The sequence below is a fragment of the Aspergillus pseudotamarii genome (genome assembly GCF_009193445.1).
Source record: "Aspergillus pseudotamarii strain CBS 117625 unplaced genomic scaffold BDV38scaffold_105, whole genome shotgun sequence".
Taxonomy (NCBI): domain Eukaryota; kingdom Fungi; phylum Ascomycota; class Eurotiomycetes; order Eurotiales; family Aspergillaceae; genus Aspergillus; species Aspergillus pseudotamarii.
In genome coordinates, this window is record NW_022475119.1 from 35,910 (window position 1) to 48,852 (window position 12,943).

At 48.4% G+C, this 12,943-nt stretch overlaps 2 protein-coding genes across 2 annotated transcripts; both read left to right on the plus strand.

The window, feature by feature from the left end:
• Window positions 1–1,376: 1,376 nt before the first annotated feature.
• BDV38DRAFT_275832 (uncharacterized protein) lies at window positions 1,377–6,473 on the plus strand (the record flags this gene model as incomplete). The annotated part of the gene is made up of 8 exons (XM_032058094.1): window positions 1,377–1,477; window positions 1,755–1,861; window positions 2,662–3,121; window positions 3,173–4,505; window positions 5,027–5,077; window positions 5,126–5,862; window positions 5,900–5,947; window positions 5,984–6,473. 8 exons carry the CDS (start codon window positions 1,377–1,379, stop codon window positions 6,471–6,473), a joined length of 3,327 nt encoding a protein of 1,108 aa, XP_031907630.1.
• Window positions 6,474–6,805: 332 nt separating this feature from the next.
• Window positions 6,806–12,556, plus strand: BDV38DRAFT_16174 (ankyrin repeat protein). Its single transcript, XM_032051788.1, has 6 exons — window positions 6,806–7,856; window positions 7,911–8,153; window positions 8,209–8,530; window positions 8,587–10,321; window positions 10,377–11,368; window positions 11,424–12,556. The coding sequence occupies exons 1-6, from the start codon at window positions 6,927–6,929 to the stop codon at window positions 12,413–12,415; spliced, it is 5,214 nt and encodes a 1,737-aa protein (XP_031907631.1). The 5' UTR covers window positions 6,806–6,926; the 3' UTR covers window positions 12,416–12,556.
• The last annotated feature ends 387 nt before the right edge of the window (window positions 12,557–12,943 follow it).

Below are 12,943 nucleotides of genomic sequence, written 5' to 3' on the forward strand. Positions count from 1 at the left end.
ATCTTTCGCAATTTGCCAGTCCTTTACTATTGATAGAAGACAAAACCTAATAAACTGTCTATGCTGTAGCTTTACTGCGCCCTGGGTGTATAGGCTGGCTTTATCGGAGCTAAAATTGAACACTAGGAAGTATTACATAGCCGACAAGAGCATTATACACTGCTTCCCTCAAGCCTTATCCGACTGACCCCCTCTTACTTGTATATACAATCAGTCGGAGACGAGATTGACAAAGCTCTTGAGAGGTTACTGGCTCATTATATGGTCAGTGCTCGTGTCGCAACCATATATATATATATACTTGACCCACTTCCTGGAGTCCCCCTCATACTCAAAAATCTCAACGACATACTATCGCTGAGCCCTTAAGGATAGGCTAAACAATGAGAACGACTGACCATTACCCCCTCAAATCAAAAATAGAAGCACTTTAATTCTTGAGATATCATGTTGAGTGATGATCAGCCTCCAGCAAGGCCACAATTGCGGCCCTCTTCCCAAGGCACCAGAACCTTCCTAATCGGGAAACCAGTCTTCCCTTATATTTTTGGGGAACATTGCATATGTCAATAGAGACCCCAATGGTGCAGTGGCCAGAATCGCCGCCATGTTAAGGCAGTGTGGCCACTGTACCAGGATGGTCTCTGTTCGAAGCTGTCACTCGACGTCCTTTTCCATCCACCAGGGAAAAGGTGTAGGGACAGAGACGATCGTAGTAATAAAATCCCGGGCTAGGGTTTTCCCCTAGAAACACCTACTAATGATCTCCGGATTGTTAGCAGAGTGGCTAGGTTTTTTCTTCTTTTTATTGATTTTGTTCTCTTCTATCTGGATGGTCCTTTTCACCTTGATTTTACTTGAGTGTTTCTATTCTCAGCTATCTTACGGCAGTCGCTCTACGCAGCCATAGGGCCGGCTCTGGCTCCTTCCCCTCCATGGCTGTCAATTCCTACATATTGCAACGCTTACCTTATCGGACCCATCGTCCTTCCAATGTTTGATACTTTTCACCCCCAATTCACATCTCTACAAACCCCATGACCGCAGTCACCATCTTTGGACATGTTTGCTTACTACGTCAACATCACTGCCTCCTATGGTCATCCAACTTCTATCAACTGATGTATGCTAGTATTTGTCTTACCCTATATAACAATCACGCCAACCATTTCAAAGTACTCTACCATCCACCAAACCACGAAAACAAAGCAACACAGACAGCTGCCAGTGTAATAAGAATAACCTACAACTCATAGCCTCAATTAGAGGGTTCGAAACATATCTGAAGCTAGTTTTCGCTAAGTTAGTATCCAATCCGCGCTAGCGTCCAGACATACGCGACATAAGCTAAACTTGTAGAACATCTTACAGTAGCAATGGCTTCTTACTCCTTATGTCTTTCTACTGGTGCGATCATCAGCTTCCCTATCGGCTGGCTATTCAGGGACTCAAAGGACATGGTCGTCTCTTGGCTAAAGTATCTCAAAACCCAACATCTCCGCTGCCTTACTAGCAGCTAAGATGTGTGCTAACAACTCCTATCGTCTGTACTAAGGTAAATGTTCCAGAGTTGACAGCGACATCTTTCGTTCGCAGTATTCTGAATTCTTGTTGATAATGACAGCCGTGCGAGGAATTGATCAGCATGGAATGTAACCTGATGGGCGTTGATGATGTGGCGGCAGGTCAATTTAAGACGGGCTGTTCATGGATCTTCCCTGACGAGCGTGTATCGTTTCTTACATATGATACAGGGGTATATCGATTGTGTTACAGATCCTGGTCGCTGGCGATATCTTGCATCACCCTATTCTTGGTGTTGGAAATGCTTACATCGTACGGTCTATGACAATACTGTCTAGTGATATTGTATGAGTGTCGGTGACCCGGTGATGAAGTTATTCGTGTAAGATATAGTAGGTAAGGTTACCAATAGAATGCTTAGATCTAGGATTTGTCGTGATCGGAGCGAAAAAGAAATATATCAACTACATCAGCCGTCGGACAAGCTTGAAAAGATGTATCCCGGAGGAGAATCTGGAAGGCGAACCTTAAGATCATTTCATTCAATGCGATAACCACGGGAAACGAGAATGGTCCCTGCGCCGCACCAAACCTGATGACCACTCAGCAATCATCACGCCTTTGGTGCTAAGCAGCCACGTCACGGGTACTTCACCCCGAAACCCGATGCTGAAACTCAAAGATTCCAAAATGTTACATTCCACAGGATGGTGGGTATAAGATGGCGTTTGATTTGTTGACAAGTCGTTGATCAGTTCTGCCAGAAAAACGCATGGTCAGAGTCAGAGTCAGAGTCAGCACAGTCAGAGAGTGCACTGTGGGGGAGACAAAGACTAGAATGTTCGGTAGCATCGAGCCTCGGCGATTGCAGGGTGACATTCAATTGATCCGCCACTCCGAGGCGTGATGACAGAGTAGGATAATACGGGTAAGGCGCCCGGTATGTCGTCATGCACCTGCTTGCGGGGACATTTTTTCGGGCCAGAACATCCGCACTGCCGAAAGCTGACATCCTGTATAAGTATTATCTTCACACCCCCGAAGGAAAAATTTCTGAATTTGATTTTGCGAGGCGATTGTTACGAAATGATACGCCGCTTGGGTTTCACGATACTCACGGTCCCATTCGTTCCCTAGTTGCGCCCGATGCCGCACCCGCAATGAAAGACCCTAGAGGCGCCGTGCGTATTGTGGAAGTAGGACCGCGGGACGGCCTACAAAATATCAAAGACCATGTGCCAACGTCAGTGAAAATCGAGTTGATTCGACGACTGCGCGGAACGGGTCTGCGAACCATCGAGTTGACATCGGTAGTCTCTCCTCGAGCGGTTCCACAGTTATCGGATTGTCGAGATGTGCTGCGCATGGAAGATATCGAGACGCTGCATAAGGAACCTAATGTCCGTCTCCCAGTATTAGTTCCTAATATGAAGGGCCTGGATATAGCACTCGAATACGATGTAAGGGAGGTTGCGGTCTTTATCAGCGCCACAGAGGGGTTTAGTAAGGCCAATATCAACTGCACCGTGGAGGAGGGCTTAGAAAGAGCGAGGAATATTGCAGAGAAGGCGACTAGCCGTGGGCTGGCTGTCAGGGGGTAAGTTTGTGTCACTGGATGCATGGGTAGACGTGGCTGACATTTGCGAAGATATGTGTCATGTATTTTCTCCGACCCCTTTGACGGCCCAACGGCGCCACCCGCGGTGCTCCACTGCGTGAGGGAGCTGCTCGAGATGGGATGCTATGAGGTTAGCCTTGGAGATACACTGGGTGTCGGCTGCCCCGATAAAGTAAGAAGTCTTTTGACGTACCTGGAGGAGTATGGCATCTCTCTCGATCTGTTAGCGGGCCATTTCCATGATACCTACGGTCAAGGGGTAGCCAACACTTGGGAAGCATATAACTGTGGGCTTCGTGTGTTTGATAGCAGTATCAGCGGCCTGGGGGGTTGTCCTTATGCACCGGGCGCCAAGGGAAATGTTGCCACGGAAGACCTAGTTTATATGTTTCACAATGCGGGTATTGACACTGGTCTTGATATGCTGAAGCTGGTCGAAACTGGCTTGTGGATATCCTCAAGACTGTCAAGGGAGAATGCCAGTCGGGCTGGAATAGCGCTCGCGAATACACACGGACTGGTGCCTCCACCGCGCCATACGGAACACACACCGACCAAGGCAGTAACTTCTTGGGCCCCAGTGGACACCAAGGGCAGGATACTGACATATCGCTCGGGCGGCAACTTTAAGATTGTAGTCAACCGACCGAAAAGGGGCAACGCGTTGACGCAAAAGATGGTCGCGAACCTTATTGCTATCATCGCAAGTTGCAACAAGGACCCTTCCCTCCTGAATATTATCATCACCGCAACCGGAGGATACTTCTGCATGGGAGTTGAAAGTGGAAAGAGTATGCCATTCATTGCTCAGGGCGCTTCAAAAACTCCCCGGCCAAATTATCTTGCTGCCTTACTGGAATTGATGAAACATTCACCCAAAACGACAGTTGCATGCATAAATGGTCACGCTTTCGGTGGCGGTGTCGATTTAGCGCTGGCTTGTGATGTCAGGATTAGCCTCAGGGCAGCGACCTTGACATTTACTGAAGCGACATTTAAACAAGCTAGGAATGCTAGTTCGAAGTGGAAGAGCGCTTTTATACGCAACGCAGTTTTCTCTACTCATTCCACTACGGCGGAAAAGCTGAACTCAGTAGGGGTTATATCTGAAATTATGGAAGACCAGGGACAACTACGGGACGGTCTCGATGATTTACTCCTGCGATTGAACAACTCCAGACCTGCTAAACCACGGGTGTCCAGGGAGTTTTCAGGGTCGTTGAGGGCGAGTGCGAGGTGGGATGCGCAAGTTGATACTCCTGATGAGACTTTGTTCAAAACGATGGAACTTGATATTGGTCAAGGGGACTTAAAAGCATCCTACAGCGGACGTAGAGATGACCTGAAACGAGCGTTGAAGAGCGTTTGGGGCCAAGGTCGTCGACGGAGAGAGGGAACGGGCATTTGAGGGTTTGATTGCTGTGGTGTATGGTGTCGACTTGTCTGATAGACCGTTAGAAAATGATCTAGGAGCATGGATGTGGCCTTCTGCTACCTGCAGGAGAGCAATTGAAGAAGATGTACTATACAAAGAAATCATAAGAAATGACTGAATACCAGGCCAATGTTGTTAGTGCTTATTTCCGTGCCAATCATAGCTTTTAGTTCCAGGCCCTGCCTGTGGTATCTGTGTACTACCTATAGAACAGTAATTCCCCCGCAAATAAGCAAAAAGTATAGCCGCCTAGTGGTGCGCTATACCTATACGGATTATGTATCCATGCGCCGGTTACCTAAATCCCACATCTGTCCACTTCTCTGCACAGGAAAAGCACTATCACTTAACCGGCGGTTCTACGTACCATCATGACTATACGACAATATCACTCTCCCTTTACTCTGGGGTTTGACTCCCTAGTACAGAGGCAGTTGGAGAAGTGAAAGGTGCCCGGCATTACAATCTCCATGGTTCACGGCTCGAGCACTTACGCGAAAGTACGTGAATGATTAAGCGAACACATGTATTAGTACTGAGTGACCCAGGCCTACGGCATTGGAGAATTTCCAGGCAAAATGATGACCGTTGATTCTCTGTTCACAACGTGCAGCACAACCAAAGCCTTCACTGCTGCTGCGCTATCTATGGTGGCGGATGACAAAAAACAGACACCCTCGCCGCTTAGCTGGGATACGTCAACAACATCCTTGATTCAAGATGGCTTTGTTTTAGCCGACGACTATGCCACAATGAATACTACACTGGAATATGCTCTGTCGCATCGGTCTGGCTTACCGGGCCATGTATTTGCGATGACAGGCGCATATCTAGACGAAACGTTGCGCGAAGCGGTCCGGAAACTCAGACACCTTCCGCTAGCATATCCACCGCGAACGACGTTTGACTATTGCAACAATATGTTTATGGTAGTGTCTTATGTTTTGGAGCAGATCACAGTCGAGTCGCTGAGGGAGTTTCTACGAAAGCGCATCTGGAACCCACTCAATATGAAAGATACGTACTTTTCTGTCCAGGATGTCAAAAAGTGTCCATTAACTAGTCCAAAGTTGGTCCAAGGTTACACGTGGGTTCCAGAAAAGGGCTGCTATGTGGCCGAGCCACATATGAATTATGCACCCACGACGGGAGCAGGAGCCACGGTCAGCAACGTTCTCGATTATGCAGAATGGTTGCGAGCCATGATATACAAAAAAGCACCAATATTGCCAGAAGGACATGCATCCCTCATTCGTCCCCGGACCAGAGACGATAAGGATACTGTGTATCCACCTGCACCATCCACTTGTACGCTCGCGTAGTGAGAGCTGGGCTGTATATGGGATAATGGTGGGCTTCATAGCTGAAAAGTAGTTTGGGTTTGCGATAATGGGGAATACTCAAAGGGCTAGAAACGCGCAGCTGGAGTTATACTTATACCTCATCGATGCGTTATTGGGAGTGTCGGGCAGTGAGCGGGCAGAGTTTATCGAAAAAATGACGATGAGGATGGCTGAAGTCATGGGAAAAAGCTCAGAGGGCATCTACGAGACGAAGAAACGATTATTCCCTTCTCTGTCTGCCAAGTCACTTCCTCACTCCCTCCCATTGCATGCGTATGCTGGAATCTACAGCCGTTCAGGTTATGGCATCATTCCATTAAGGGTCAAAGATGGACACTTACAGGCGGACCTCAGCGATAGGGTGGAAGCGATGACCATCCATTTGGAACATACAGCCGGGGAATTTTTCGTGGAGAGAGCATGTATAGCCACTATGTCTAAGTGTCTCCGGGCTGAATTCTATCTCGACTCAGCTGGGGCGGCACGGAAACTTGGGATAGAGTTCGAGCCAGCATTAGGGGGGCAGAAAATTTGGGTTGGCCGCTGTGGATAATTAGTGATGTCTCCATGACGAATCTACGAGTCTGATACGGTGATGGCTCTCTTCACTGTGGGAATCAGATCGAGATTATATTGGTGGCGCCAAGAGTGGGGAGCTGATCGCAGCGCTGGCGCCAGACATCTCACTGAGAGCTTGGGTGATCGGCAAGCACTCCCCAATAGGTTGCCTGATCCTGCCTAGCCGTGCCTAGAATAAGACGAATAGTGGGACCGTATGCCTGGAGAGCGGTACCGATTCTGCCGCCTAGGGGGTAAACTTAAGTTGTTTGGAAATTTGATTTAAAGGAGCTTTGAGCTGCTGGTGGAGATGAATGTGTTAGATATTTTTGCCTTTTTCTCTCTCTTAATTTCGGGTGCTGCAAACCTGTGGTCAATTTGAATATTATATCTTTCATATATCTTTGATATAATCGGGATCGAGTTTTGAGTTCCGACGGCGAACATCATGACAGCGATGCCCTCTCTTCCATCATTGCCAGCAAAGCACCAGGGCTTGATTGACTGGATCAACAAAAACCAGGATACCCCAATTGGTCAACTCATTAAGCCGTACAATGAGTATGAAGCGGTCGTTCGTAAGCTGTTTGCTCAGGAGCCGTCGCATCCAGCGCTGCGGGACAATCACCTCAATATCGTACCACTTTATGCCACGAATGAGAAGACCATTGTTCCAAGTCGGCCTCGAGATCCATCCTCGGAATCACCTGACCTCCAGGAAAAATATGTCATGCCCCTGAAGGCAGAATCTCGTAGGGCCTATGGCGATCCTGCGGTGGTGTCGAGCTTGGAGGACTTCCGGAATAATTTCAACATCTTCTCGGAAGGATCTTTGAGTGACATGGACTGGAGCAATGTCGTCGTCGCAGGAAGTGCCGTGGTGACGTGCCTGATGCCAGTCCCGGAAGAGTACCGTGGCTCAAAGCGTGCCTTACGACAGTTCTACCATGACAAGTACGCACCTGCTTCTGACGTCGACCTCTTCTTGTATGGCTTGACCGAAGAAGAAGCAATTGAAAAGATAAAACAGATTGAAGACAAGATCAAAAACGCCATTCTTTATGAGACGACAACCATACGAACCAAGAACACAATTACTATTGTCTCACAATACCCTACACGCCACGTACAGATTGTCCTTCGTATATACAAATCTATCTCGGAGATCCTGACCGGGTTCGACGTTGACTGTTCCTGTGCCGCTTTCGATGGTAGGCAAGTTTATGCTTCACCACGTGCTCTTGCTGCCTATATCACCCAGACGAATACGATCGACCTCACTAGACGCTCGCCATCTTATGAGAATCGCCTTTCTAAATACTCACACCGAGGCTTTGAAATATTCTGTCCACAGCTAGAGCGGTGTCGTGTCGATCCAGTAAGGCTTCCCCTTTCCCAAGCGTGGGAGCGTCTCTGTCTAACGTGCTTCTAGACGATCTATGAGAGGAGCTTTTCAAGGACTGTTGGTCTAGCGCGTCTTCTAGTTTTAGAAAGGTTGCCGAAGTCATCCGATAGGGATGCCTATCTAGAGCAGAGACGAGAGGAGCGCGGCCGTCCGGCTCGACAACAGCAGATGCGAAGCCTCAGGTCACTGAATGGTAACATTAAAAGTGAGTGGGAAGATGAAACTCCTGAATGGATGGAGGGCGATGAATATTCAGACTATCATACTATGGTATTTTATACCTTTCCCCATTATATAGAGCTACTTGTGCTGACCCCACTCCAAGACGATTCCCTATGGGCCGAAGTTCCATGCTAAGAGGATTGAGCGGCTGATCTATACGAAGGACTTACTTCTCAATGCAGAATGGAACAAACCAAAGGACAGGGACGTCAATCTGCATCGGCATCCTGCATTTTTTGGTAACGTGGAGGATGTGATCCACGACTGCTGTGGTTATTGCCCTGAGCCTGTGACCCCGGAAGAAAAGGAAGTCGCAGAGAAAGAAAGCAAAAACTATATCTCTGGAGATATCTCATTCATCAAAGATGATCCAGGGCGCCAGGAAATTGGCAGCTTTAACCCTATTACAGAGACCGACTGGACAGGTTTGTGTTCCATGTTTCTGTTGAACTGTTGTGGCGTCTACTAATCGGCAAAGCAGAAATGGCTTATGTGGGTAATACCGAGCACCTATGCCAGGCTATAGTCGACCATGATCTCGCTGCTGTCAAGGAGTGGCTTTCTCAAGAAGAAAGGGATCCGAACAGTCGCGACTATACGGGACGCACCCCGTTGCATCTGGCTTGTATGGCTTCTACACCAGATATTGTACAATACCTGGTCGATCACGGTGCGAGATTAATCTCTCGCTTGGCAGATGGCAGGACTGCTTTACATATCGCAGCTGCTAGAGGAAGTGCGGAGATTATTAGAATACTGCTCCACAAAAGCGAAGAAAATGAAGCCGAGGAGGCTAAAAGGCAGGAGCTTCGCAAAGCAAAAGCAGCCCAAGATAGTCAACATGGTGCCGATGAAGCGCAAAGCGAGCCAGATGACATCGAAACAGTTAGCATGGAAGCTGACACAACCTCATATACCTCTGGATCATTTGTCAAAGTCCAGAAAGAAGGTGACGATGCCACTAGCGCCGAGAGTCTACCCGAAGATGAGAATGCGCAAGAACCGGATATCTATGATATAAATGCCGTGTCCTGGGACAGCCATACATCTCCTTTACACCTTGGCATACTCAACGGCCACGTCGACGTGGTAGAAGAACTCGTTGCGTCCTTTGGAGCTGACGTGTTGCTCCCAATAAAGTTGCTGAATAGCCATAGTAATAGCTCAAGAGGTGCAATTCTAACACTAGTACTCACGCTTCAACTCCCTCTAGAAAAGGCTAAAGCGATGACCAAGAAGCTTCTTCAGTTGGGTGCTTCGCCGGCCCAGGCTGACCTCAAATACAACACGCCCTTACATTATATTGCTGCTTCAACATATGACGACCTTATTGATGTGTTCCTCGAGCAGAACGAACCAGTCACAGTGAAAGCTATCAACCATCTCGCCTTTGTCGGATATTCCTGGAACCCTGATGCCTACTCCGCATTCATGACCGCAATCAATGCAAAGAATCCAATTGGTGCGTTGAAGCTTCTCCAAGCTGGCGCTGAACCTTCGATCGACTTTGGGAAGTTTGTGAAATCTGGTCAGGTACTGGACGGCATACGTACAAACTCATCAGAAAGGAATCGTGAAATTTTCAGACACAACTTTACCCAGCCCGTTATCCTAGCTGTTCAGAAAGAATTACCAGAGGTGGCTCAAGAGCTAGTGGCTCGTGGCGTTGACCCGAACACATTATCGCCAGATGGATATAAAGTTGAAGATGATGACTACGTGCGAGACAGTCTCCACGGTAAATCGCTCCTGGATTGTGTCCGTGATAAGATCAAGGAATTGCAACAATACCAAGGAGAAGTTGTTGACTTAACTCCGCCACGGGCGCTTGAGCCTGATGCCTTCTACCTGAAGGATTTCGAAGCCAACACATATCAATTGTGGACAGCGGAGCGGGAATTGGGCAAGGCAAAGAAATCATACCAGAAACGTCTGAAAGTATATGAACAGGGAATCAGCGATTCTGAGAACAGGAAAGGGGTTGAGTCGAAGCTCCACGCGATACGGGACCTAGTCGACCATTTCGAGAAACTAGAAACTGCCCTGTCCGAGAAAGGTGCCAAGACGTTCAAGGAATTGTTTCCCGATTTCGTAGCACCGGCTGATGAGGGTGGGTCATCATCACCAAACAGGGACTGTGATGACCCTTTCGAGCTGGAATTTACGTTCAATATATCTGACCTCACGGATGAAAAGAAGGATGGATATATCAAACTGTGAGTGTTCCAGAGACCTGTTCCTTGGCATTGATTGACAACTAACATCTTAAAGCTTTGAGGCAGCTTGGCGTGGTGACTTAGACACCATTAAGTCTCTAACACTGGCCATGTGGGGCGAGGGAAAGCAACAGCCTCCGTTGCGCATGGCTATAACAGACTCTAACAGACTCTCTCCATTTTCAATCGCAGCACTTCGGGGTCACTTGGATGTGGCAAAAGCAATCTTGGATATTGTTCAGGCACAGTATAAAGAAGAGGAGCCTAGTGGCCACGAGAGGTTTGAGATAGGCAGTGATTGCAGTGATGAAGATATGGAGGATAGTGGCAATCTTCGCATTTACAGCGAGATAGTCGATGATAAGTTCACCATAGATGACATAGGTGAGGTGGCCACGCAGGTGGAGTGTCATATTACTCCACTTCAGGTACTAAAGTGGTATTGCCCAAAGTCCAAATGGTTCACCAGTCCTGATGTCAAGGCTAAATGTCGCGAGAGCCCATTTGGAAAGCCATCTGATCTTTTCGAGTATGCCGTTTGGATGGACAATGTCGAGTTACTTGTCTTTTTACTTGACATGGGAGAAGAATTGACTTCTAGAGACACCAGTTCTAAGTTCACCGCTTTTGGAGTGCCAAATAAAACGGTTCATCTAGCTATAGCAGAAGGTCGACTCCGCTGCCTTGAAGAACTTATCAGGAGAACAGGAGCGGACCTCCCACTAGATGCTCTTGTTCACGAAAGCGGCGTCCAGGTGCATGAAAAGCCAGAATACTACCAGGGGCTCTCTATTCATGGAAAGAAGAGAGCAGACTGGGCAGCTGCTGGGCGCGGACAACTGCGCTATCACACCAATAAAAGCTCGCCCTTACTTGTTTCCGCCGTGCTGGGTAGTCTGAAGAGCACTGAATGGTACATGAGCACTGCTCCAAGCAGGCATTATGTCGAGTTTTCCAGGACCCATGGGCAGGACCATAGGCTGAAGCTCTTAGCAAAGTCAAGCAGTGGCATTGAGAAGTCTCTAATGAGCTGGCTAAATGCAAAAGGTACGTACGCCTTCTATATATCTATATATCCGAATGCTAACATGTGTTGTGACAGACAATCTGGTCTTGCATTGCGCCATCCTTTCTACGCCGACGTTGGAGTCCCGACACCTTGTCGAGTATCTTGTGCGGGAGGTTCCGGAGTGCCTTGAGACTAGGTCCGCAGGAAGATACACGCCACTAGCCCTTGCGTACTCTCTAAATAGAGCAGATTATGCCGATATTCTTATCAAAGCAGGTGCGAGCCAGACAGTTCGGGATAGCAGAGGTAACAACCTCATACATCTGCTGCTGTGTGGAATTGATGGCGACACTTCAGGAAAGCCAGGCAATATCGAGAGACTCCTTAGCTTGCTTGATCCTCGATTGGTTCCTTCCTTACTAGTAGAACGCTCATCAGATGAACCAGGATCTGTCACCCCATTTGCCCGCTGGATGCATCACGCCTATTTTGATGGATCCGACGCAGATAGGCTGATTGATATCGCACGCATTTTCCTTGAGTTTGCCGAGAGCACAGAACAGAAACACTTGGAGCTGCTTGATGGCACGGGTAATACACCTGTGCACTACGCAGTAAAACATGAAGTCGTCCGGATTCTCGAGCTGATATTGGACCGTCGTCCTGACTTACTCTATCGTGAGAATGCCACCGGAAGCACACCGCTAGAGCTAGAAGAGGACGCTTGGACGCTTAGAGCAACCTCGGACCCACCTAGCTTTCGAGCTCGCGATCGATCTTGGAATGGCCGCTGGATAACGGATGCAAACATGGTTGATGTGGACCCAGAGTCCTTCCTTCCTGAGTCATGCCCATCGGAGAAGACCTTACGCGACGTATGCCGTGAAAGGGCTAGCGGCCGACCGGAAAAGCGGAAGCTAGTCACCTTAAATGAAGCGAACGAGGTGGCAAAGCGACTTGCTGTACAGAAGTCCAGTCGATGGGGACAACGTCAGAGCCAAGGGTTTCCAGAAACGGATCAAGTAGCGACATGGTATGGTCGGTCTGACCGAGAGGACGAGCTGACCGACGTCATGGAAACTTGAGATGCTGCTCAGGGGAAAGTGCGTGAAGGTTTAATCTTATATTATCTTTTATGTTGTGGGTGGAAAGCGGGATATAGCTTCGGCATTTGTTAGTGTGAGAGCGACCAATCGAACCTGTTTACACGCTCGAGAATACAATTAGTGTCATTCAACAAGTGAGAGCATCCCTGACCCCGCTAGACGCAAAAACCTAAGTCTAGAGCTAGGATAACGTAGCTTCCAATTGCGGGGGGCGGATACTTTTCCGCTGGCCTAGTCTGCATTTCCGCCACCTCACGTGGATGGGGCTTAGCAGAAGGTGGCACCTCCCCCGGATTCCTCCGCCGCTTCTCCTCCATTTCCCCAGATTTGTCCCTGTGTATGTTCGGAGTACTTTCTTAGCTTTCTTGGCAGCCGACATAGTATGCATCTATCATGCGCCAATGCGCGGGGTTAGACTGGAACGACATGAGCTTCGACTCAGGGTGGAGATGCCATGGCGGAAAAGCATGATGATCTATATATTCGAGGTTCACTCTTCCTCCAACA

What these genes read in the sequence shown, in the direction of transcription:
- BDV38DRAFT_16174 (XM_032051788.1), top strand. Translation starts at nt 6,927, where the DNA reads ATGACAGCGATGCCCTCTCTTCCATCATTGCCAGCAAAGCACCAGGGC. An exon ending in AGCGGTGTCGTGTCGATCCA is followed by an intron (nt 7,857 to 7,910) that starts GTAAGGCTTCCC and finishes ACGTGCTTCTAG; the next exon opens with ACGATCTATGAGAGGAGCTT. An exon ending in ATTCAGACTATCATACTATG is followed by an intron (nt 8,154 to 8,208) that starts GTATTTTATACC and finishes CCCCACTCCAAG; the next exon opens with ACGATTCCCTATGGGCCGAA.